Source organism: Bos indicus, chromosome 1, assembly GCF_029378745.1.
Source record: "Bos indicus isolate NIAB-ARS_2022 breed Sahiwal x Tharparkar chromosome 1, NIAB-ARS_B.indTharparkar_mat_pri_1.0, whole genome shotgun sequence".
In the NCBI taxonomy this organism is placed as follows: domain Eukaryota; kingdom Metazoa; phylum Chordata; class Mammalia; order Artiodactyla; family Bovidae; genus Bos; species Bos indicus.
In genome coordinates, this window is record NC_091760.1 from 109089962 (window position 1) to 109117688 (window position 27727).

General features: G+C 39.9%; 1 protein-coding gene across 2 annotated transcripts; it reads right to left on the minus strand.

Moving 5' to 3' along the window:
• Nucleotides 1-1291: 1291 nt before the first annotated feature.
• On the minus strand, nt 1292-27691 carry MFSD1 (major facilitator superfamily domain containing 1). Of its 2 annotated transcripts, XM_019960204.2 has the most exons (16): nt 27419-27690; nt 25318-25370; nt 24301-24413; nt 22637-22679; nt 22270-22337; nt 19658-19766; nt 14282-14384; nt 11915-12013; nt 11273-11384; nt 9878-9934; nt 9387-9543; nt 8094-8191; nt 7371-7483; nt 5714-5761; nt 4692-4749; nt 1292-2011 (listed from the first exon to the last, which is right to left on the minus strand). In XM_019960204.2, exons 1-16 carry the CDS (start codon nt 27588-27590, stop codon nt 2008-2010), a joined length of 1407 nt encoding a protein of 468 aa, XP_019815763.1. In that variant the 5' UTR covers nt 27591-27690; the 3' UTR covers nt 1292-2007. The 2 variants fall into 2 exon arrangements, with proteins under 2 accessions (XP_019815763.1, XP_070623927.1); XM_070767826.1 differs by lacking the exon at nt 1292-2011 and having other exon boundaries at nt 4688-4749; nt 27419-27691.
• Nucleotides 27692-27727: the final 36 nt, after the last annotated feature.

The window sequence follows — 27727 nt, forward strand, 5'->3', positions numbered from 1 at the left end:
AGCCCTGTTGCTGCCAGTTCAACAACCTTGAACTGGTACCTTGCATATCTTTTCTCCTCTCTCACCCTCCTCCCACTTCACTCTCTCAACTCTTATCCACTGTACCCTACAAAGTCTGGGCTCTACTGGGGTGTGGAAGGGGGAGAGGAATTCTCCTTTTGTCCTGATTATTTACTATTTAAATATTTATTAATATTTACTCAGAGCAGATAGGGTCTGCTTTGAATGGTTAAAAACTGCCTGAACATGGTAAGACATAGAACCTGGAAATAATCGGAGTTTCCTTGGGAAACTGAACCAGACTCTACAAAGAAGGCAAGTCTGCTGCTGTGCAGGGCGTGTGTGGTCTGGCAGCCCCTTACACTTCCTCTGTGCCTCAGCTGCAGTGAGCAGCTTATGTTTTTTTAATTGGTCATGTTCCATCCCTTCTCAGGGGCTCCGTCCATGCTGCTCCCTTTTCTTAAGACTATTTTATCCAAGATTCTCTACAACCTGGTTTCACAGAATTTACAACAGAAACTTGAGCCCCAGTGCAGCTTTTCCCAACTGATAAGGCCAACTTTCAGAAGCCATGGACTAGAACGGTCATATGGCAGTCAAAGCTTAAAGAAATAACTGAGTAATGATACAGTAAACCAGAAAAATGGATGTACTGAATAAACCTATCCTACATAATACACTTTCAAGCTGTTCTAGGAATTTTAAACTTACGATGTTATGCCATGTACATCCAACAATATAATCAGCTAAATATGTTAAATGTTGTCTAAAATATCTGCATGTCCAGAGAATGCAATACACAAAAATTCCTTGACTTTAATATATAATATGACAAGACCAGTGTTAATCACTCAGTTGTGTCTGATTCCTTGTAATTCCTATGGACTGTGTAGCCCACCAGGCTCCTCTGTCCATGGAACTGTCCAGGTAAGAATACTGGAGTAGACTGCCATTTCCTTCTCCAGGGATTCTTCCTGACCCAGGGATTGAACCTGTCTCCTGCACTGCAGGCAGATTCTTAACTATCTGACCACCAGGTAAGCTAAAGAGTGTTTCAGTTTGTCAGAAAATGTTCATATCCATATTTTATTTAATGCAAAAGACATAAATGTTACTTAAGGTCCTACTCTGGAGGAAAAACTACTCCCATAATCTTTCAATGACGGTAACTAGGCAAATTTTCTGTATTCCAACTTAGATTTTCTTCTTATATAAATAATTTTCCCCATAAATAAAGAGTTAAAATCAGTGTTTTAATGTTTTTTAAGTCAAAAGTTAAAGACATCAAGTATTTCTTTTGCAGCGCTTTTATTTATCTGTATAGATATACAATTATCATAATTTACAGTTACATAACTTTTAGTAATTAACCGGACTATAGGAAAAATCATACAAAAAGTTTGTACCACAAAATCATGTCCCTAAGGGATTAGGGTTCTCAGTAACAGAGAAATACAGAAGCTCAAAAGGGTCAGCAAGCTCTTGTAACTAAAGAGAGAACACAATCTGCTATATGTGGAAATGAGACTTCATAAAAGTATCTTTCAAATATCCCCTATTACAAAAGGGAATGCCTATTAAAATGCCATTATTTATTCTATATAAAACATCCTTTCTATCACTTCAAAAGCTTTTTTTTTTTGCTTTAAGATTAAAAAAAAAAAAAGGGCCAAATCCTTAAATAGATTTTGTGAAAATTATGTCAATACAATATCCAAAGATTTCCATTATTTACTGTCCTTACTCAAAATCACCTGCATGTACCAGGTGCAATTTTGCAAACGTCACCACTGATAAGCCTATTCCAAAGCAGAATTTTTCAGCAATACAGAAGACACAGTCCTCACAGTTATGCTTTACAATAGGTATATTCAAAATATAAATATAAAATCTCTCCAAACTATTATTTTTCCTAATGACTAAACTCTAAATTTTTTTTTAAAAAAGGGAGGTTTTCAAACCAATGATGTGTGCAGCCCAATCTCATGACACAGTCATTTAAACTTCTCATCTGTAAAACACAATATAATACATTATCAAAAAAGGGAAGGGAAAAAAACCCACAAAACCCCATCATTACAAAATGAAAACCATAACCACTATAAAAAACATGCAGTGTCAAGTATTAAGTTACACATTTTGCTGGATAATCTTTTCACTCCTTTTGACCATAAAAGTAACACAGGATCAATGTAGAAAATTCAGAAAAGCCAAGAAAAAAAATAAACTCTTCTAACCCTACCATTCAAATGGAATTGGTAATATTTGGGGATTTTTCTTTCAGCCTTTTTTCCATTATATACAAGTAATGCATTTAAGAAATACATATGCTTGCATACTTTTTCTTGAATAAAATTAGGATATATTTGCATTTTTACCTTTTGTTCACTTAACATATGACAATGTTGAGTATCTCTGACTTTAAAAATCCTTCTAAAACATGATTTTAAAAACAACAACTATTTACAGAAGTAGAATTATTATGTTAAAAGGGAATTTGAGGGAGTTCCCTGGCAGTCCACTGGGAGGACTCCACACTTCCACTGTTGAGGCCCTAGGTTCAATCCCTGGTTGGGGAACTAAGATCCCACAAGCCTCAAGGTGTGGCCAGAAAAAAAAGGAATTTGAGACAAGCAAGAATCAATCTCCAGAAAACACAGCCTTGTTCTATCCTATTTCAGCCTACTCAAAATTCATAAAACTTACACAGTATAGATTTACAAATAAATTTTTTAAATCATAAAAATTCAGTATCTAAAAAACTAGAAATAACAAGAAAAAGACTCATCAGGAGAAAGTATTTGCAAATGATGTGACTCATAAGGTATTAGTCTCCAAAATTTGCAAACAGCTTATGATGCTTAACAGCATCAAAACAAACAACCCAATCAAAAAATGGGCAGAATACCTAAATAGACATTTCTCCAAAGAAGACATACAGATGGCAATTAGGTACATGAAAAGATATTCAACATCAATAATTATCAATAATTATGAGAGAAATGCAAATCAAAACTACAATGAGATATCACCTCACACCCACCAGAATGGCTATCATCAAAAAATCCACAAACAATAAATAAATACTGGGGAGGGTATAGAGAGAAGGGAACCCTCCTATACTATTGGTGGGAATGTAAATTGGTATAGCCACTATGAAGATCAATATGGAGACACTTCTAAAAAAACTAAAAACAGAGCTACCATATGACCCTGCAATCCCACTCCTGGGCATATATCCAGAGAAAAACATGATCCAAAAGGATACATGCACCCCAGTGATCACTGCAGCATTGTTTCCAATAGCCAAGACATGGAAACAACCTAAATGTCCACTGACAGAGGAATGGATAAAGCAGATGTGGTCATATATACAACGGAATATTACTCAGTCATTAAAAGGAATGAAATAATGCCATTTGCAGCAACAAGGATGGAACTAGAGTGTGTCATGCTGAGTGAAGTAGGTCAGACAGAGAAAGAGAAGCACTGCATGACATCCCTTATATGTGGAATCTAAAAAGAAATTATGCAAATAAACTTACAGGACACAGATAAACTCACAGACTTAGAAAACAAACATGGCTGCTGGGCCGGGTAGGGACAGTTAGGGAGTTTGGGATGGACAGGTACACATGGCTGTGTTTAAGATGCATAACCACCAAGGAACTACTGCATAGCACATCAAACTGCTCAGTGTTATGTGGCAGCCTGGATGAGAGGACGGTTAAAAGAGAATGGATGCTTGTATATTTATGGCTGGGTCCCTTCACTGTTCACCGGAAACTATCACAACATTGTTAATTGGTTGTATCCCAGTGTAAAATAAAAAGTTCAAAAAAAAAAATAGTCACTACTATGGTTCAGCATACACTCATGGAAAAAACTGATTTAACTTCAATTCCACACTATATACTTTAATCTGTTCCAAGTAAGAGAATACAGAATAGCATGTTAGTACCAGGAGGAAATAAAAGATGATCCTAACTAGTTAATATCAACTATCTTATCTTATCCAGTACTTTGGCCACCTCATGCGAAGAGTTGACTCATTGGAAAAGCCTCTGATGCTGGGAGGGATTGGGGGCAGGAGGAGAAGGGGACGACAGAGGATGAGATGGCTGGATGGCATCACCGACTCGATGGACGTGAGTTTGGGTGAACTTCAGGAGTTGGTGATGGACAGGGAGGCCTGGCGTGCTGCGATTCATGGGGTCACAAAGAGTCGGACACGACTGAGCGACCGATCTGATCTGATCTGATCTCAACTAGATAGTAAAAGATTATTTCAACCATCACCAAGAGTCAGACACAACTGAGCAACTGAACAACAATAATTAGTTAAGAAAAAGAAAATACGAGAAAGAATGAAAGGGTAAGCCTAGCACAGGAAGTGAGGACAAAGCCCTTTCCTCCAATAAATTATAAATACTGCAGGCCTCTCTCTCTTCTCTCAGAAGGAAAGTTAAAGCCCAATTTGCTTTTTATTCCCTTCATTTTATTTTAATCTTTGATATCCACCCTTTAAAAATTTTCTAATACAAACAAGAATTATGTTACAGTAGTCCCAAAGGTAACTGTTAGCTCTCAAAACTCGAGACTAATTTCTTAAAAGTCTAAACCCAATCTTGAAATAAACTGCTAATGCGTCAAGATTTTAAAAATAAAGACTTTTCTCTTTCAATACTTACTCTTCATGAGAAAGTTTCATTTCTTCCCTTTTTTTGGCAGAATAATTTAGGTTCCCACCTAAAATACATACAAGTGTGGAATTTTTTCAATGTTAACTATCAGAAGTAAAATTCAAACACGCACATGCCAATTTGCACATGCACACATACATCTTAAAGTAACAAAAAAAGCTGCGGAAGGTGAAAAACAGTTTATCTCCTGAAAACGTCCCAAGGGGGAAAAAGTGTTTTTTAAGAACCCTTATATGATACAAATAATCACTCCTTAATGTTAGCATTTTTTAAGAAATTTGGATTTATGTATTGCTCAAGGTTTGGGGACACTGTACTATTAATAAGTAGTGAAAATTAAGAGACATTAAAAGAAATGACCTAAAATTATTTAAACATCATATATAGTCATCTTTCTAAATACATGACAACCCTTAGGGGGTAAGCCAGTTTAGAAAAACTAATAAAGGTAATATAAAAATTTTATTAAGGACAAAAAATACAAAAACCAATATAAGCAAATGAAAAAAACCTGTAATTTCTCATTCTGTTACCAAACACTTTCAACCTTAAAATGCAAACTTCAGCCATAAATATGTTCACTTTTCATTTTTTAAAAATATAAGACACAGGCTACAACAGTCATCACAATTATACTTTAAGTATATAGGAAGGACTTCAGGTTACTTTTTTAAAAAGTTATACTTCTTTATGATAATACAAAAATAACACCTAACACAAAACTTAAACTGAACTGACCAGCAAGAACAGAACAACAATTTTAATAAATAAATGTGAGGGTCCAGAAACATAATTATATGCTATGAAGGAAAATATGTTTCAACACTATAAACAGAATGTTATTACATGAACTAAAGCACTGGCCTCTACAGGGGCATGGAGACAATCCAAGGGCCCCAAACAATTGTCCACTGTGGTCGATATTTGGCTGAAAATAATAAAATTCTATAAAGCAATTAGCCTTCAATTAAAAAATAAATTAATTTTAAAAATACCTCAACTTCTCTTACCTTGGGCATGATTCACCATGTAGAGTAGGACGACAGATAAAAGGGACACTGGAAGTGAAAAAAACATAGGATCCTTAAATACCTGTGCTTTTCCCCAATGGTTCCTATGTAATCATAACTGCAACCCCATGGATTGTATGTAGCCCGCCTGGCTCATCTGTCCATGGCATTTCCCAGGCAAGAATGCTGGACTGGGTTGCCATTTCCTTCTCCATGAGACCTTCCTGACCCAGGGATCTGGAAGATGGGTGGATTCTTTACCATCCAAGCCACCAGACCAGGGAAGTCTATTAATTCATATACAGCCCACTATTTAAGAAGAAATTATATATTTTTTAAAATGTGATGTGCTAATTTCTGCTAATTTTGAGATAATAAAATGCATTCAGGCTAGTCATAGCAATCATCTGCAAATACCACACCTTAGTCTTTATTCCTGTAAATGAAGTCAGATAAAATTATCACTGGAGTATACCATTTTAAATACAACTTACTGAAGGATAAAAGACATCTTGGTATGTTATGTGACATTTTCTTCAGATGAACACAATTTATGTGTAAGGTGAACACATCAGTGGAAAAATACTGATTTATGTTTGCAGTTTCAGCAGTTTCCTAATGCTTCCTATTTTTAACCAATGAATCATTAAATAAATGATTTATTGGTAAAATTAAATAACAGGACTAACAATAAAAACAATTCAAAACAGACTAATGAATAAATCATGAGTGTTCAGCCCTAAGCCACACTAATGTCCACATCTTCACACTAGGGACATACTCAGGACCCTTCAAATGGATCTACTCTAAAGGGGAAAGTGTTTTGTTTAAAAAAAAAAAAATTAAGTCTTTATGAAACAGACAAGATGAGTATGGAATCTGGGTGACTTTTTCTGTGTAACTTTTTTCACTGAGAATGTTTTTAATGTTCATTCACGCTGTAACATGTATCTGTACTACATTCTTCTTTGCACTGTATAACATAACGTTTACCAGTAAAAAGAACAAATATTTAGAACAGAACAGAAAGTAGACTCCACTGCTACCTTTATGGATAGGAATCTCCTGAAAAGTGCCGATGACTCTTCACAGAACTGAAAAGTCACTAGCTGGAGGAGGAAGCTGCTGTGTAACACAGGGAGCTCAGCCTCGTGCTCTGTGGGTTTTGGGGGAAGGAGGTTCAAGAGGGAGGGGACATATGTATACTTATGGCTGCTTCACACAGCTATATGGCAGAAACCAACAGAACACTGTAAAACAATTATCTCCAATTAAAAATAATTTTAAAAACTGAGAGATCAAAAAAAATAGTACTACCAAAAAAAAAAAAAATCACTAGCTGGGAAACAGATGCATAGGCTAAGAATTAGGCAAATCTGAGTGCAACACTTTAGGGATTTGGTTTTTAAAAGCGGGGAAAAGAACAATAACAAAAACCTACAAGTATAAATGACAACGTGTGCATGCTAAGTCACTTCAGTCATGTCTGATTCTGCAACTGCATGGACGGTAGCCCGCCAGGGCCCCTTCAGGTTCTTCTGTCCATGGGATTCTCCAGGCAAGAATACTGGAGCAGGCTTCCATCTCCTTCTCCAATAAACAAGGACATTCTGCCACATATTAGAAGAAACTAAATGTTGCCAGGTGGCGCACTTACAGGAAACACAGGCAATGAAGAAAACTTCTAAAAACAAGTATCCCCGAGTATCCAGGATCATTCCAGCAATGATGGAAATGACCGCCAACCCAAGATTCTGAATGGACTGCATGCTACAATTTAAGAAATCAAAAAAAAAAAATATATCAATTCTAAAGTCATCATACACAAAAAGCAAGTCACTATAAATAACTGTATCTATAAACCACATATTATTAATGCTAAGAGATGTTTTAACCAAGAATGATCTGATTAGATTTTTTTTTTTTCCATGACTGTTTCCACTACTTAACTTTAGGCTCACAGGTAAGGGAATCTGCCTCAGCAAGGGCAGGATGAACATGACACCTTCCTGCTGAAGGAGACAAAGGGCTAAGCGAATGCCAACCATAGATGTGGTTCCCCGCTTTGGCCTTTTCCACCAGAGAGGACAGGGACGCAGTGTCTCACTGAGAAGTCTACAGATAAACAGGCAGCAGGATGGTCAGCAAGCAATGCCCTTTTACAGAGTGGCTTATCGCTAGTTCTCCTATTAGGGGCTTGGTGCATTTTTTTGCCACAATAATAACACAAATAGATTAACGGACTTTTCTGCTTATTTCGAGGTTCAGAGCTGTCCCAAAAGCCTGAAGATGACTAGATTCAAGAGGTCTGAATTTTTATAAGATAATTAAATTGACACAGCAGGGATAGACATTATATGATCCATGTGCAAACACTTACAAGCCATATGCAGTTCCCAGTTGATGTTCAGGAACTACAAACGCCACCATTGGCCACAAGGCACAGGCGAGTAATGAGTAGGAGAGTCCCAGGAGACACTACAAAGAGCAACACAGAAAAGAGTAAAAAATGCTTATATTTACCAAAAGGTGATTTTCCTTTGATGCAGATTAGCAACAGTGACATAATAACTAACACATGCATATCCACACAAATTGCGTTACAAAATAATTAGGCTAAAAATTCACATTCAATACAGAAAGGTCCTGGCCCCTCTCTAACAGTATTCCTCCAGTGACAAAATACACCAAGTAAGAAAATAAAGATAATTTGCAAAAAGTCATTACCAATGTCTCAGGAAAGCTAATTTTCCAGTATTCATTAGGAATTACAAATTAAGCAATCATGGTAACACTATGCCAGTAGTCTATTATCTTACCTCTGGGTCATCACCACCCATCTAGAGAGCCAAGCATAGAACCAGTAACAATCAATGCTCATTAAACAGCACCTACTGCTAACTTTTTCTCCAATTAAAGAAGAGACTTTATGACTTAAGTTAAAATAAGATCACTCATCATTTATCCCTATCAAATTGGCAACAATTAAAACAATGCCAGTGTCCAACATAGCGAGGACACTATTAATAAAAAAAACAAACACATTCATATATTATTGGTAAAGTCCTAAATGGGTAGAAAGTTATTACAGCAGAGGCTTCACAGCATCCACCAAGATGTTCAGTGTGCAAAACCTCTGCTCTAGCATTTCTACTTCTAGGAATCCATCCCACAGACTTCTCACCAAGGGCACAAATAGATATATTCACAATATTCTTTTATTAACAGTTAAGAAATATAGCACTTCAGCCTGTGGCCTTAAAAAATGACATTTTTGATGAATAACAAAAACTTGATGAATTCATCATTACTCTTTGACCTACTTAGAGTCAGAGACCAAAAAATGTAAAATCATAGATGCTGGGGCTAAATGATGGAATGACTTTTCTTAATGAAAAGTAAATGGAACTAATAGGCATTTTGGCTTTTATACGACTGTTTTATTTCAAATTCTCCATTAGCATTGAGAGTACTATACAGCCAAATGAAATCAAAAAGACTTTATGTATTGATGACTATTATTTATATACTTTAAAAATAGTTATCCTGTGGAAACGGACATCAAGTCTGTCTGCCCCACTATCACGAGCACTGCGATCAGAAGACCGAGCACGGCTTCTGCTACGTGCTGTACAGTCCTCCCCGAGCCCCGCGGTGTCAGCAGCCACATTACCATTGCAATCCAGGGGTTCCACAGTGTGAAGGCCAGCATGATGTGGGAAGCAAGTGTGGTCACCACTGCACACAAAACCCAGATGATGTTCTTTCCTGTTTTATCCACCAGAAGCCCAAATATTGGGGACATGGGAGCTGATATTACATATACGACACTGCCCAGAAAATACAAAAGATACTTAATAAAAGATATCGCAGCAAAAAAAAAAAAAAAATCCAAAAGTCCTTAATTCTAAAATTCCGAGCTCATTTAACATTCTTCTAAAATGGTCATCAGTAAATAGAAATATAAAGATATAAAAGTGATCCAAGACTTCGCTGGTTTTCCATGAATGTAAAGATGGCCATTTTCAGGATCAAGACCCAAGATAGACTTGGTTTCACACTATAGACGTTAGCTCACATAAATCTTCTCTGGCTCTAACACGGGGTTATAACTAAAGACCCACACTAAGCACACAGTAAGCATTCACAGAATTAATGGAATACCTGTTAATAGCACTGGCTGCCTGGGAGGAAAATCCAAATTTCTCTGTAAAGAAAACTCTAAAATAGAGAGGGGGGAAAAAAATAAACCCTTTAGAGAGAATTATTCTGTTTTTGTAAAAATAAAAGCAAAGTAATACTGAATAAAATAGTCAACTTCCCCTTCTTTCTGAACTGTTTTCCCATCTTATTTGATATTCATCTTTGAGCAATGGGCTAAAGCTTTAGTATTTATGTAAGTACTTGACCAACTAAATAAAATACACTGATGCCTAATTTTTCCTCTTTTACATATACAGAAAATAATACACACAAATTTTCAGAAACCCAAATATATTACTATATGAAACCAAGATGGCTTCTTTTTCTTAAAAATAATACTGGATGCGTCCTTTGCTAAATAATGTATAAGGTTCCTCTCTCAAACTGTAAAATGAAAGACTGAATTTAAGGATTATGATTACAAAGATGTTTCTCCACAAACACACACTCACACACTGCTCTGTTTAAGTGACAGTGAAAATTGCTCAGTCGTGTCTGACTCTCTGCAACCCCATGGACTATACATACAGTCCATGGAATTCTCCAGGCCAGAATACTGGAGTGGGTAGCCTTTCCCTTCTCCAGGGGATCTTCCCAACCCAGGGATAGAACCCAGGTCTCCTGCATTGCAGGCACATTCTTTACCAACTGAGCCACAAGAGTAGCCCACTCTGTTTAAGTAGGTGCCTACAAAAACATAGAGGAGGTAGGAGATAAAGCAAAGAATTTGACTTAAACCCTGAATTGGAGTCTGGTAGAACTGCAGTCTAACAAATGCAGATGTGCCTCGTCACTATGAGCTAATGCACCATCTCCATTCTCAGTAAGAGACTTCCTAGCAAAAGAATAAAGAGGAAACAAAGAATACAAATCCAAAATCAAGCATTAAAATAAATCAGTATCACGAATCAAAAACTGTACTTAGGTGTTTCCTCAAAAACCTGGTACAAGAATTAAACCAATACTAAACCTTAAGCTACAGCTTCCTGGGTGGCTCAGTAGTAAAGAATCTGCCTGTCAACGCAGGAGATGCAAGAGAAGTGGGTTTTATCCCTAGGTCAGGACGATCCCCTGGAGGAGGGCATGGCAACCCACTATAGTATTCTTGCCTAGAGAATCCCACGGACAGAGCTTGGCGGACTACAGTCCACAGAGTGTCAAAAGAGTCGGACACAACTGAGTGACTGAGCAAACAAACCTCAAGCTAAGAAAAACAGTTGTATCCCAGGATGTAAAACAATTTCTATGAACATACTAACAACATACTAACAAAAATTTACAGCTTAAAAATTTACACTTATATGATTAAATTCTCATAATTTAGCAAACAAAAATGGAAGGCTAGAAATTACTTACTTTCCAAGTCCAATGAAAGGGAAGATGGCGACATAATAGCAGACACAGATGATAAATATAAGCCACAGGGGTAAGGAGAAATCCTTCACGTCCGTTAACTTGATCACTTCTCCTGAGAGGAGACAAGAAAGATGCTGTCAGTGCAATTCTGCATTTCTAAGTCAAGATTCTTTTTCTTTTATCACCTGATTAACTTTTGCAGTTCAGTTAAAAAAAAAAAAAAAACTTTTCTCAGTAAATTACTAGAACACAGCTTTGGGGATAATTTTAAAAGACAATAGAAAAATATAAAATCTAAGATTAGTATCTACCTTCTTCCTCTCCTCCAGGAACACTTATCACTTTGAAAATATACAAAGTACAATCAAGAAGGTAAATTCTGCCAAAACCACTTACAGGGGAAAAAAACATATCCAAAACTTTAGACAAGTGGAAATAGATTTGGAAATAAAATATTTAAACTGAATATACATCAATATAAAATTGTTTTTAAAATTTAAGTGGAAGAAAAAGATTTAATAAGCATGTATTAATAAGCTTCACTGGGTTTACAACATTACTATTAAGAACTTACCTCACTGTAAATTATCTCAAAAAGGCCATAATTCCCAAAAGCCTAAGTTTTCTTGCATTCAGACTAACCTGTTTTCCCTTGTTCTTTATGAAGGATTCGTTCCGCTCTCTGATCCAAGTAAGCAAGGGCCAAGGCACAGACAAGTGAAAGAATGCATGTTATACCCCCTATAAAAAAGAGAGAGAGAGATTTTTTACAGAACCAAACCGAAGGTTCCTAAAAGGCAGCACATTATATTAACAGCAGAAAACTTAGCCACGGAAAGGGATGGCATCTGGAGGCATATACAAAAAAACTACAATTACTAAATCAGGACAGAAGGAAAGTAAATGCATATGGGAACCACTCGGCACGAAACAGTTGCTATTACTATATATTAATTATTTCCCAGGAGAAGGTTGGAGATTAGAAAGGCTAGAACAAACTAGTCTAGTCTTATAATCAGAATACAGATTAAAGAAAGCTGATGACCAGCTAGCAAATTAGTCCCAATTTCTTAATTCAGTCTAAGCACCCATTATTGATGGATACCGGGGCAGGGGAAGAGGACAGAATTGCAAAAGCAAAGTCTGATCCTATGATCGGCTCATGTTCTTCTGACCCCTTCCCAAGTCTAACCCCTGCTTCCACCCCGTGGCGACCCCAAGGGTACCAACCAGCTCAAGTTACTTCTAACCCCTTCCCAAGTCTAACCCCCACCCCATGGCAGCCCCAAGGGCACCAGCTCAAGTTACTTCTGACCCCTTCCCAAGTCTAACCCCCACTCCATGGTGGCCCCAAGGGCACCAGTTCATGTTTCTTCTGACCCCTTCCCAAGTCTAGCCCCTGCCCCCACCTCGTGGCGCCCCCAAGGGCACCAGTCCTCCCACAGCACAGCCCACTCTCTCTCTCCTCCGTGCAATCAGCATTAGTCACCGATGCTGAGTCATATCATTAAAGTGAACCAGGAGAGAGAGTGAAGAAAGTTTATGCTTCTCAAGATTTTAATAAACAGAAGTTTAGTAAAGCTAATGAATCTTTAATTGGCTGATGCAATACGACATAATATGAAAGACTGCAGAGTCAGGAGACATGAGTTCTGCTTCTGGCACTAACAAGCTGACTGATCTTGGGCAAGGAATTTAACCTCTCTGAGCTTCAATTTTCCCATCTGTAAAATAAGAAGCTTTGACTTGATGGCACAGATCCTTCCTGGCTCTAAAATTCTTTAAAATGTATTATCAAATTCTCCACCGTGGAGGGAACTAGAAAGAATACTGAAGAGCATTTGAGAGTAAGAAAAAGCTTTTGAGAGGCAAAGGATTTGAGAGGGAGGGGAAGAGGGGAGGGGTCTCTAGAAACAAGCTGCCAGTCTAGCATTACCTCTCACTACCCCCTAGTTCAATTCCTGGGTTGGGAAGATCTCCTGGAGAAGGGACAGGCTAACCACTCCAGTATTCTTGGGCTTCCCTGGTGGCTCAGATCGTAAAGAATCTGCCTGCAATGAGGGAGACCTGGGTTCGATCCCTGGGTCAGGAAGATGCCCTGGAGGAGGATATAGCAACCCATTCCAGCATTCTTGCCTGGAGAATCTCCATGGACAGAGGAGCCTGGTGGGGGTTACAGTCCATGGGGTTGCAAAGAGTCAGACATGACTGAGCAACTAAGCACAGAACAGTCCTCCCTTTACCAGCCTGTACCAAGGAATTATAAGGAATAAAAGATGGTACAGAGCCTGCAGCTCGCCACCCACAAGTCTCCCTAGGGCTCTGCAAGCAGTTCTCCATACCCCATGGGGCTCAGTTAGACAAATTTACCACACAGAGAGGCACAGCTGGTGAGTCCAGAGAGCCTCATCTGCTTCTCACTGACCCAGCTGGCAACCAGCACAACCCAGCCTTAGCCAACAGACCCTGGTGCCAGAAGTGATCTATATGGCTTAGGCAAACAGCCACACTTCTACAGAAAACTAAGACATGGAGGTTAACTTCCTTGTCAAAGATGAGTCAGGACCAGAATCCAGACTCTGGGCTCCCAACCTGGTAGGTTTCTAATCACATCCTATCACCTCTGACATCTACAAAATGTAAGTTCCATAAGCAAACTGAATTTGATCAAAGGCAACAATTCTCCCTTTTGCTATAGACTATTAACGAACACCTTACAGGGAGGTATAAACTCCCTGACTGCTTTCCAAGTTCTCACATATACTCTCATTTGCTCATCACAACAGCACACACAGGACAAGATCCTCATTTTAAGAAAGTGGAAATAAAAACACAAATGGGATGAATGACGTTACTATGTTCACTGTGTCTAATTAGGTCCAAGAACTAGTGAACTGTGCAGGCACAACCATAACCACGTGGTCTAAGCCGGGTTCCCCTCTCTGTCACACCCCTTTGTGTAACAAGCTTTCAAAAGAGGCAAAACGTGGGACTTCAGGATTCACTAACCGATCATAAGTGTGACCCCAAGGGTTGTGTGACCAGCAGAACCCAATGAAGCTTCAACCTTAGAATATAGCCATCCCATGAGGTTCATGTTTACTGTGCTTCCCTGGAAGAGAAAGAAAAAAAATCATAATTTTCATTTGTATCTGTCCTGCTTGAAAAAAAAAAAAGATGTGAGTAGCTTAGAGAAATAGGTATAATAGGGATCATTAAAAAACAGATAATTATAAAAAAAAAAAAAACACTACAAGGAAAAATAACAACCTAAGATAAAGCCACAGCTAAGATTACTACACAAAAATGGCAACTTATAGAAAATGCTAGTATTCAAAACAGCACAGTACATCTAGAACTTCCTAGTAGCCCAAACAAAAATAAAACACAAGTTACCAAATTTACAGGGTACCCAAGACAATAATAAACTTTGGCTCAGAAAAAGCACAGCTTTTCCTGATAGTGACATCTGGGGAAAAAATCCATCCTCTGATTGTCCTTGGCATGGCGTGCTCAGTCGTGTCTGACTCTCTGTGGCCCCATGGACTATAGCCTGCCAGGCTCCTCTGTCCATGGGATTTCCCAGGCAAGGTTACTGGAGTGGGTTGCCATTTCTTTTTCCAGGGGATTTTCCCAACCCAAGGATTGAACTCGAGTCTCCTACAAGTCCCTTGCACTGCAGACTGATTCTTTACCACTGAGCTACCTGCGAAGCCCATATCAAATAGCAATACATGTTTCCTTTAAAAAATAAGCAAAAAATAAAGGATGGAAGGAGAATAGAAAGGAGTGGACACCTTGCTGAGATGTGACTGTGGATTAAGAACTTGAAGGAAGCTGTGAGACTGCCCAGGGGAAAAGCACAGCACTCCAGACCGAAGAACAGCCAGTGACCTGGCCCCAAGAGTCTAGAGCAGTGTCTGCGAAGGAGACACAGAAGAGATGAGGTCCTCAGGGAGGAACTGGGGGCAAGGCAGGCTACTGGTAATAAAAGAACTTCTGGCTTTTACTGAGTGAGATGGGAAGCCACTGGGATTCTAAGTAGAGAACTGGTACAATTCCTTACATTTTAACACTCACTCTGGCTGCTATACTCAAAACACCCTACAAATGAGGATGACACAGAAGCCAGGACATTGGCTGGGGGAGGCTGCCATAATGAAGAAGAGGGATGACGGTCTCGGACTGGGGAGACTGGCAGAGGACACAATGAGAAGCGATCAGATTACAGGTACATTCTGATGGTAAAGCTGACAGGATTTGCTGCTGGAAAATATGTAGAGAGTTGAGCGAGTGGTAAGGAGTGGTTCACAGTGACATCAAAGTTTTTGCCTGAGAAACTGGAAGATAAAAGCTGTTCATAAATGAAAATGAGAAACCTTTAGCATGAGCTGGTTTGGGTGATGGTAGGTGGAATGGCAAGAACTGGGCTTTGGCTGTGTTGAGTCTGATACGCCTACGAGACATCCACATGGAAATGTCAGCAGGAAAGCTACACATAAGGGATGGAATTCAAAGGATAGGCCTGGACAATACAACTTCAGGAGCAAAGATTGCTATTTAAAACTTCAAAACCAGATACAATTACCAAGGAAGTTAAGTGTCAAAAGAAATGAGAAGGTGTCCGATGACCCAGCCCACATTACAGGTTGAGAAGACTGAGATGGACGCAGCAAAAAGAGGTACAGGAGCAAGAAGAAAATGATGAGACTGTGGGGTCCTTGAAGCCAAGAGAAGAAATCAAGGAAGTGTCCTAAACACTACTGCTAAGGTCAGACACTGGAGACTGAGAAACGAATGGGTCCTCAACCAGATTCTCGCAGCAAATCGCACAAATGGCTATTTCTCACAAAACGGTAGCCAGTGGCACTACTCAGATGAACATGAAGGTATAAATGAAGACCTACCGGAAACTTTCCTCAATATCATCAAAAATACAAGCCTCTTAAAGACATATTGTCTTAATAACCCTTTAAATCTAAAATGCCTAACGTGATCTGGCTTAGCAAGTACTTAATAAATATTTCTCAAAATAAGGACATTTTAAAAGTAACAAAGAAGAACCAAAGGCTGCTGGACTTCCAACCCCCAGGTAAGGCATGAAAAATAATAGAACTGAGAAGTCCACTGACTGAAGGGTAATGGTAATAGCCTAAGTGTTTAAAATCAGACAAACTCTCAACTCAGCCAACAAAAAAATCATGACAAGGTAAAGCCAGAACTGCCACAATTCTTCTGAGTAAGTGCAGGGACATGAGAGACACAAAAAAAGACTGAACTTCCATCTATCCCAGCACCTCTGTGATGGACTCCTCTGGTCTCACAAGTCTCACAAGGACCCTAAATCCACCATCCGGACCAGAATCGAGCCACCCTCGCTATTGCAGAGGTGGCTGCCTGAGCTCTGCTTCACTCCACGTCCAGCTCAGGTCCCTTACCATCTGATAAGCCCTGCATCACAGAAGCCTGAGACACCTTTTGAGAAACTTAGGGCTCCTCAGGATGAAGGTGAATGGATTATTAACTAGTTTGTGGCCACAAAGGAAAGAACCCGAAGATCACTAGTAATCACAGTGCATCAATGAGAATGAGTCTTGCTCAACTGCTCCTATTTCCTTCTTTTAGGAGTTACTGGATGATGAGATCCACCAACTGCTACAGACATGTCTTGATTTGCCCAAGATACATTATGAAGCACCCAGAATGTCCCTGTGGATAAAATTTAGAAAACGTGGAAAACCACACTAGTTATCAAAGGTAAAAAAATTAAAATAATACTTGGGTGTTTCCTATCCAATTGACAAAATGACTTTTTAAAAATAATAGCCTGCAGTATCAAAGCTACAGTAAGAAGGATCCTCTCATATCGCAAAGACAGAGATAGAAACATCTCTGAAAAGATAAGGCAGAAATATGTCTCAACAGTCCTAAGAAACCCAAACAAACCCTCTGACTCAGTAATAATTCCATTCTGCGCAATCTAGCCTCAGGAAACAATCAGAGATATAGACAAGTTTTGGAATGTTGCTGCACAACAGCTCTATTTATAATATTGGAAAACTAGAAAAAGCCTACGTGTACAAAAATTAGACATGTTTTATATATATACAACACACATAAGTGTAATATATCTCATAAGATGAAGCATTACATTAAAAATATTTCATTTGTACTGCATTTTTTTGTACTGGATTACTTCCCTAAGACTATGTTCCAAGGATTTTCATGCCATTTACAGTCTTTAAAATCTTGACTTTTAATGGCAAGAATCTTTTTAAAAACCTCTATTCGTAGGAGTTTATGAGAAAAAAAAACTGAACAGGGTTTGGGATGGCCAAAGCACCTTTCAGGTTGAGTTTATAACAACTTGCCAAAGCCTCTGACTGTGTGGATCACAATAAACTGTGGAAAATTCTGAAAGAGATGGGAATACCAGACCACCTGATTTGCCTCTTGAGAAACCTATATGCAGGTCAGGAAGCAACAGTTAGAACCAGACATGGGACAACAGACTGGTTCCAAATAGGAAAAGGAGTACGTCAAGGCTGTATACCGTCACCCTGCTTATTTAACTTATATGCAGAGTACTTCATGAGAAACGCTGGACTGGAAGAAGCACAAGCTGGAATGAAGATTGCCGGGAGAAATATCAATAAACTCAGATATGCAGATGACACCACCCTTATGTCAGAAAGTGAAGAAGTAAAGAGCCTCTTGATGAAAGTGAAAGAGGAGAGGGAAAAAGCTGGCTTAAAGCTCAACATTCAGAAAACGAAGATCATGGCAGGTCCCATCATTTCATGGGAAATAGAAGGGGAAACAGTGGAAACAGTGTCAGACTTTATTTTTTGGGGCTCCAAAATCACTGCAGATGGTGACTGCAGCCATGAAATTAAAAGACACTTACTCCTTGGGAGGAAAGTTATGACCAACCTAGATTGAAAAGCAGAGACATTACTTTGCCAACAAAGGTCCGTCTAGTCAAGGCTATGGTTTTTCCTGTGGTCATGTATGGATGTGAGAGTTGGACTGTGAAGAAAGCTGAGCGCCGAAGAATTGATGCTTTTGAACTGTGGTGTTGGAGAAGACTCTTGAGAGTCCCTTGGACTGCAAGGAGATCCAGCCAGTCCATTCTAAACGAGATCGGTCCTGGGTGTTCTTTGGAAGGAATGATGCTAACGCTGAAACTCCAGTACTTTGGCCACCTCATGCGAAGAGTTGACTCATTAGAAAAGACCCTGATGCTGGGAGGGATTGGGGACAGGAGAAGGGGACAACAGAGGATGAGATGGCTGGATGGCATCACCGACTTGATGGACATGAGTTTGGGTGAACTTCAGGAGTTGGTGATGGACAGGGAGGCCTGGCGTGCTGCAATTCATGGGGTCACAAAGAGTCGGACACGACTGAGTGACTGAACTGAACTGAATGTCGCTCCCCTGGGTACCCTCTACCAGACAACCTAATATGAAACACCGTGATCATTTCCAGGTTCCAAATACTGGAAGGAACATGACCACCAATAGTGAAGTCCAGAGAGGCGGGAGCATCACAGTCAGGGAACTGAAACCCAGGCCACATGGTTTAGACAAGCACAGCAAATGAATATGTCTGACCAAGACCTTCAGATCCATCTTCGTAAGCAAAATGCTAGTGCCTGACAGAGAAAATAAATACTCGCTGGAAGGCAAAAATCCAAAAACCAGTAAAAGCTACTTGTGCAGGCAGATCTCATCTCTATAGGAGACTGGGCTTTACTAAGTTAATCATAGTTGGAACTTCCTTGGTAGTCCAGTGGCTAAGACTCCATGCTCCCAATGCAGGGGACCCAGGTTCGATCCCTGGCTGGGGAACTAAGATCCCATGTGCTGCAAGTAAAGAACCCATATGCCACAACTAAGACCCAGGGCAGCCAAGTAAACAAATAATAATAAAAATAATGTATTTGGATGCTTTTTATATAGTGACACGACTTTGAGAATTTGTTTAAAAAACAAAAAGTTAACTGTAGTAGATGAGTGAGAGCTTCTTATCACTAGAAATGTGCAAGCAGAGCCTGGATGACCATACATAAAGACGTTCACTGCAGTAATGCCGAAAATGGGTAAAGAAGTTAGAGAATAAAACCTCTGCAATCCGTCTGTCCCAATGCTCAGAATCTCTGAACTAAGGAATGCTCAATTAGCATTTGAAACTGCTTCCTCTTAGGTGAAATAAGATTAGAAATGCCTTCACTAAAGGTAAATGGTACATTACGGTCTAGAAAAATATATAAAAAATCAACACAACTTATACAGAAATATATTTCATCCTGTAATCTTTAAGACATGGTTACAAGAGTCAATCGTTTGCTTCCTATTTGGCTTTGTTATCTGTCATACTTACAATTCTCGCCATGCTAAGCTGGAGTCCAAACACCAAGTTTAATTCTTTGCCTTTAAACCAGCTCACAGCGTATGTATTCTGGGCAACTGCTAAGGACTCCCCACCAATCCTAAAACAAGGAAAGAAAAGTCACAGCTTTTAAAAGAAATACCACAGTTAGCAATGCAGCAGGTGTAAAATTTTGACACTCATCCCGTCAAGAGGTAGTGTCTACGCTCCTCCTCTGAATCTAGATGGACTTGTGATTGCTTCAACGAGGAGAAGGCGGTGGAAGTGGGGCTGGGATATAAAAGGGGGTATCTGCCTTTTCACTCAAACGTTGACACTTAGAACCCTGAGCCACTGTGTACAAAGGCCAACGACCCTGAGTCCACCGCAGTATGAGAAAGCCAAGCCACAGAGAGGCTAAACGTAGGTGCTCTGGTCAGCAGTGCCAGTCCTCAAGTCACCCCAGTCCAGGCTCCAGATGTCAGGGGCACAGACACACTGTTCACACTGTACCCAGTCCAAATTCCTGACGCACAAAGTCCAAGATGTAAGGGTTCTTTTGTAACCCAGCAGGATCTGTGGGGCCTTCCTGCGACAGGCCTTTGCCCGTATGCTCTGCTGCAGCTCCTCTCTGAAGGACACAGATAATAGTATTTGGTATGAATTTCCTGAGTTGTGCTGCAGATGTGAAAACTGCCCCCACCAAAAGAACTACTTGATGACCATGAGCACACAGCCCAGGCCTCCGGGAGCCTAAGGACTGATAGAGTTAACCCCTGTGACACCACCCTACTGCCTCCCATCATAACCACCCATCATCAGCCAATAACAGAATTGTACACGAGCTGATCAGGTACCCTGAGACATCCCCGCTTCGTCTATCTTTTAAAATGCTTTGCCTAAACCCTTCCAGGAGCATGAAGCTTTTTAGGGCATGAGCCACCTCGTCTCCTTGCATAGCCCTGCAATATACCCTTCTCTGCTCTAAACTCCTACATTTCACTGAACCTCACTGTGCACCTGGCACACAAACCTGCGTTTAAGTACAGGTAATTTAATACACTGCAATGACAACCCTGCCTGGCAATAAAAGGAGTTTGAGCTACCACATCATCATCTTCACTGTATAAAATGTTCATCTGGGAAGAGTGGTCCATACTTTGTGAAAACACATAGATTCACACTTTTTAGGCAGTATCTTCCATATTTGACATTCTTCTACTTTCCAGATTTTAATTTTCCTTCTGCAGGTTCTAAATATTGACCTTCAGGTAAGAGATTCCTCTTCTCTGCATCCAAACACTGAGTCCTCCTCACCACTGTCCTCATCTAAAAATATTTCTCCTCTTCTATGAATCCAAATCCTATATGGATGGCCATTTCTGATCACACATCTATCTCTGAGTCCCTTTCACATTTTAATAAACCATTTTTCCCTTCTTCCTCACTTAGAGCACTTTTGGGGATGTGTCACCTATGGCTACGTGTCCCTGGTACCTGTAAAAAGCGTAAGTTAGGTTGTCTGCATCCCTCCAGGCAGGAAGCCCAAGGCTGAATTGAGAATGAGCTTACAGAACAGACACTGAAATTCACTGAGAGCTATTGGTCTTTTAGTAATCTGCTCATTAAAGCCTTTTCAACATGATTCAAAAGGACCTACACATTACCCACTAAGAAACAGCAAAATGTCCATTAATCACCAAGCTAGAAATTGACGTTCTACACTTCTCTACCGGAGAAGGCAATGGCACCCCACTCCAGTACTCTTGCCTGGAAAATCCCATGGATGGAGGAGCCTGGTAGGCTGCAGTCCATGGGGTCACTAAGAGTCGGACACGACTGAGCAACTTCGCTTTCACTTTTCACTTTCATGCATTGGAGAAGGAAATGCCAATCCACTCCAGTGTTCTTGCCTGGAGAATCCCAGGGACGGGGGAGCCCGGTGGCTGCCGTCTATGGGGTCACACAGAGTCGGACACGACTGAAGTGACTTAGCATAGCATAGCATAGCATACTTCTCTACATGAGGTTTAAATCACAGTCTTCAATACAACAGAAAAGCAAAACACCTAAGAAAAACATCATCTCTGGAAAACTATTTAATATTCAAACCCTATACAGAATTAACTATTACCACTCAAAATTGTTGCTTACTGTAAAGGAAATTAAGACAACAATTGAGCAGTTGTGTGTGTCTGTGTGTGTATATATACGCGCGCGCACACACACACACATATATAGAGAGAGAGAGAGAAAGAGAGAAAGAGAGGTAGATATCAAGGATTTGAAGTAATTCTCCAGAATATACAATAATATATTTTGGCAAATCTTTAATAAATTGATAAATGAACAGTAATGTGTGCATGTGTTCAGGCGCTCAGTCGTGTCCAATGCTTTGCTCCATGGACTATAGCCCACTAGGCTCCTCTGCCCATGCAATTTTCCAGGCAAGAATACTGGAGTTGGTTGCCATTTCTACCTCCAGACGATCATCTCCACCCAGGGACCAAACTCATATCTCCTACAATTCTCCTATACTGCAGGCGGATTCTTTACCACTGAGCCACCTGGGAAGCCCCCAAAACAGTAATTTGTTAAGACAAATGAAATTATGCATAACTTACCCAAACACAAACCTTCCCAATTCCATCAGCCAAAAAGCATTAAATATTCCACCCAGGGCAAAAACAACCTGTAACATGGAATATAATGTAGGATCAATGAAAAAGAAAATTCAAGGAATCCAAAATAAGTAACATAAGATGAAACACAACTTCTACAATGATTTTAGTATTTCTTCTTAGTAAATCTGTGAAATTTAAGTACCAATGTTCATCTGTCTCAAGGCTTAAAATGGACTGTGCATTATGTCACATGGGCATTTGTGAACTCTGCTTAAGTTAGGCTTTCACCAAACACATCCACGCTGGTGGAAGCAGACAAGAATTCAACAGACAGTGTTCACAGTAATCAGTGAACCATTTGTCTTACCTGCCCAATGCAAACAAAGCAACTAAAAATGATGGTGCCCCATCTGTCAGAAAGAGAGAGAGAGAGGGAATTAAGAGTTTATCACCAAATCCTTCAGGAATAATTCACTTTGGATTTCTTGGGACTCCTCTGCATTCCCTCCAAAGGAAGAAAAATGAAGTTATGGCTGGCCTCTGAAATCAGCAGCTTTCCGAGACTGAATGCTAATCCATAGAGGTCTCTAATCCCAAAGGGATTCCAGAGGCTTTGGTAAGGGCATGTTTGTTTAAGCCATTATCATCTCTTAAACAAAACTTGTTAAATAATCTTCAAGAAGTTCCCAGGGTTCCCATTTAAAAATGGACATTCTTCACAAATTTTTTCTTGAGTTTAGGGTTGATTCCAAGGAATTCTATATTAAACAATTTTTAAGTGGTTTTAATTCTGTATGCTGCTGCTGCTGCTAAGTCACTTCAGTCGTGTCCTACTCTGTGCGACCCGATAGACAGCAGCCCACCAGGCTCCGTCATCCATGGGATTTTCCAGGCAAGAGTACTGGAGTGGGTAGCCATTGCCTTCTCCGTTAATTCTGTATAACTAATAGCTATTTTTAAAAGGAAAAACAGGGACCATGAGAAATGATATCAATCTGCTTACTCTAACATTCCATACTCTGAATAGCTCATTAATGTTTCCCCAGAGTAATAAAATACCAGTATTAGGAGAGTCATTAAAGATTATATGAGTAAACCATCTTTCTGAAACCCAAGTCCCTCCAAAAATCCTTGTGAAATGGTAATACCACAGTCTACTGAAAGTTTTCCCAAAACAACTCATGGCCTCTCCTGTTATCCTGATCAAGCAAAATCTTCATCACTCATAAATGGCATCTGTTTCCTTCAAGTTCAAGCAAACTCTACCCCTTTAGATGAAGCAAATTAAAGTCCTCCTTTATACACTCATCAAAGTGTTTAAAAGTTAGTCCCCAAGCTTAAACACATATAGTTTCTTCTTTTTCACCACACATGGCTGGAAAGCCTATCGTCATTTTGCCCTCTGCCTTCTGAAAATATTCCAGACTACATCCCTCCTAATGTCTCCACAAACAGCACACAATCATCAGAATGAAAACTGACAAAGCTAATAATGTGATGCCTTCCTCAGCATCTAACTGGAGTGGTCACAAAAAGGTCTTTAGGTCTGCCTAAAGAAAGGCAGAAGAGAAAAGCTCACTGGGGCTGGGAGAGGTAAACAGTAAATACCTGCCAAATACTGTGCACCCATCTCCCTCAATCCTTATAACCACCTTGCAAGGCAGGAAATACTATCCATGTTTTACCAATGAGGAAACTGAGGCTCAGGAATCTAGGAACAGCTCAGAAGAACTAAGAAGCTGAGCAAGTGGCAGCAACAGAAATCAGAACCTGGCTTGCTGATTCCAAGTGAGGGCATAACTGACCTTTAGATAACTGAGTTACCATATGCCATGAGCAGCATTTAACTGAAATACCAACCAAGTTTCAAAAACCAAAATTACACACACACACAAACAAATGCACATTAACACACTCAATACACAAGTTTATTCAGTTCTTCCTATAAATTCTTCCTAGAAATACTTAATCTAGTTTTGTGTTTTCTTAATAATCATATTTACCCACAAGTGAGATTTTTCCCAAGCTTACCGTATTCCAAACACTCGGTCTATCAAAAAGCCACCAAAGAAACACAAAACTACATTGGGCCAAGAATACCAGGCATACAGCAGCATGAATTTCGTGGTATTCACCTGCATATCCTATATGGAAAGAAAACAGAACAATTTTTTTCAAAGCAGTTAAGTGTAGCAACTAACAATCAAATCATTCTTTCTGGTAGTGGAGGCATTTCTTAATCATTTACTGTTACTAACAGTTTTGGCCTCTACCTCCAGAAAAACGGCCCCACCTGGGAACTTCTTGCATCTGCAGTCGTTTCAGAGGCTCCGTGGGGCTCAGCGTCCCTCAGCTCTTGCCCTATGGGGATCACCTCTGCCTACATCCGCCTGTATCTTCTACATTTCTATTCCCTGTGTACTACCTGCTGTGGGGCTTCACTCACATGAAAAAGGACAGTCTTTAGCATATCCTTTCCCCCCACCTCACTAATTCTTGGTCTTTCTCATTCACTCTAGAATGTAAATGGCCAATCTGTGTATTTCTCCCTATCTAATGAATCAAATAAAAAAAAAAAAACTTACAAAGGAAAAAAAAAATCTAAATACATAGGAAACTTTAAATATCAAAAATACCGACATGGACAATCCTCTGGAATCAGTATCCACATTTTAAAAATGAAATAACAATAACATATTTAAGAAAGCAAAATGCTCTCCTACCAAATCATCTGTCATTCTGATGATTACACAGTGGGAGAGAGAAATGCCAACAAAAATTTGCAATACTTTTTGGGCTGCACTGTAGAAATAGTAGTTATTTATCTAAGGTATGAAACAATATCAAGTCATAAGTGCCATAAATGAATTCTCTGTGGCCACTCATTCCAAGTCAAGAATACTCCTTGCCTACACAGATTTGGTGACAACAGATGTTCAAATGGATTCATTAGACAATGTTTCAGACCATGCAATCTGAGAGCTGATGCTTCAGCAGTGTATCTGCTCCAGAGACAACAAAAGAAACAAAGGTGAAAAGTCAACTTACCCGTTTAACTTGAATCTGAAGGGCAGCAGGATTATCATAGCAAAAGTAGCTGCCTAGAAAAGGGAAAAGCAAATTTCTTTTTAGTAATACTTTCCATATAAAAGTTTCAAGTTGCAATTACTACTCCAATGGTGATTTTAAATGTTTATACTAGGAAATTAAAGTATACTAGGAAACTTTTTTGGACTGCTTCCTTGTCCAATAATACTCAGTTGCAGCCAAATAACCCAGAGAAAACATACCAAGTTATTTACAAATTATCAGCCTGCATACACAGCAAATACTGGGAACCTGGATTAAGAAGTTAATCAACAACTGTTTTTCCACCTTGAAAGTGAAAGTCACTCAGCTGTGTCTGACTCTCTGCCACCCCATGGACTACACAGTCCAGGGAGTTCTCCAGGCCAGAACGCTGGAGTGGGTTGCCATTCCCTTCTACAGGGGATCTTTCCAACCCAGGGATCAAACCCAGGTCTCCCACATTGCAGGCAGATTCTTTACCAGATGAGCCACCAGGGAAGCCGTTTTCCACCTTACTTTCATCCTGTTTCCTATGTCTATTGTTTTATTAGCATCTTCATGAAACAGCTATATTTTCCTTAAAGCTACCAACACACACACACACACACACACACACACACACACACACGTCAAAAACATCCTCAGCAGTTTCCTAGTAATGTTACCTAAAGCCACCACTTGAGCACACAGGAATGGAGTTTAACTACTCTGACTAGATCTGTTTTCAAAATAAGAATTCTAATTCCACAAACAGTATCCAAGATCAAATAACTCAGCAAATACACAGCCAGGAATGAAGAAGAAGAAAATAGAGTTCTAAAAGGTTAGATTAAAACATAGTAACATCTTCTGGAGGGTCAGAAAGAAAGAAGTGGAGAGAGGTCGGACTTTTTATAGTAATAAAATCAACAAGAGTTTTGATAGGCCACAAGATAATGTTGCCTCTGTTTCTCCACTAACTCTGTCTAGAAGTATACATGAGAAACCACCAGTTCAAAAGAAATAAAACTGTCATTAGAAAAGTTATGCCTCTGGCTTCTGAAACCCACTGAAGGTAAACATAAAAATCACTAAATATAAATTGTTAAAGTAGGGGCAATTTTAAGTGTCTTGTGTTGTTCTTGATTTTTTGTTCCTAAACTCAGAACTTCATGAATCCTGTTTTAATGGCATATCAATGTCAAAGGAATCATATCATATCAAAGGAATATCAATGTCAGGCTTCAAAGTTAATGAATGGGCACCATCTTTCCACAAAGTGAGAAGAGAGGAAACAGAAAGAGGTACAAAGAAACTTAAAGCCCAAAGCAGCCTCCATGCCTTCTTATTTATTCCAGCAGTAGCATAAAGGTATCCACCATAAACCTGTTGATTACACCAAATCCAGCGAGTCCACGAAAAATACATTATTACTTTCACACCAAGCTGATACTGACATAGAATGTTACTGGAAAAATTAGTTGCTGGGACATAATAAGCAGATATTTTAAAAATTATCTCCAGAAACTGCTTTCACAGTCACCAAATTTCGTAACTGAAACCAAACAGCACAAGTCCAGTCCAGTATGACTGCTTCACATTAGCAGAGCGGAGGGTACTAGAGAGTACGAGAATACATCTACCCACTGACGCAATCAACAAGACACACTCATACCTTTTACCAAAGAGGAAGAGAAACAAACGACTGCCAACGAATTTTTCAACCAAAAAATTTAAAGTATTCTTTAAATACTTTAAAGTATTTTTGGAGGCTTCTTTGGGGGAGGGGATTACATCTTTCTGCATTCCCTCTAAACAAAGTGTCATGAGAGGAACCTTGACATCTAGGGATTCTCTCATATCTATAGTCCCAGAAGGCAAATTGCTAGCTTTTGGAACTTCTTTCGAGAGCAAATGAGTGGGACAAAGGTTGCTCAGCTCAGTCCCCTGACCCCCCACCTTCGGGACACTGAATAGCCAGCAACAGTGGGGTCGCGAAGGGAGGGGAAAAAAGGGCGGGAGGACCTAGGAGTTCAACGCAACTCCGAGACTCTGGAATTCCTTAATTACCACTCCCACCCCACCAGGCCGGCCGGCTCACCGAAGCCAAGGAAGCACATCAGCAATAGAACCACAAGCCGGTGCGCTAGGTGACTGGGGTCGCAGAGGGCCTGCAGCGCCCCGGAGGCAGCGGGGGGAGCCCGGGTTTCTCTGCCCGCCTCGTCCGAGCCGCCTGGCAGCAGCGCCCTCGCTTCCTCCTCCTCGTCCTCCATCGAGCCCGCGGGAGACCGAGAGATGACAGCGAGTACAACTCCAGGAGGAAGCCGCTGCCGGAGCCCAGAGCAAACTGTGCCCACGTGACCGCGGCCGCTCACGTGACGCCGCAGCAGATCACGCAGGGCTACGCTCA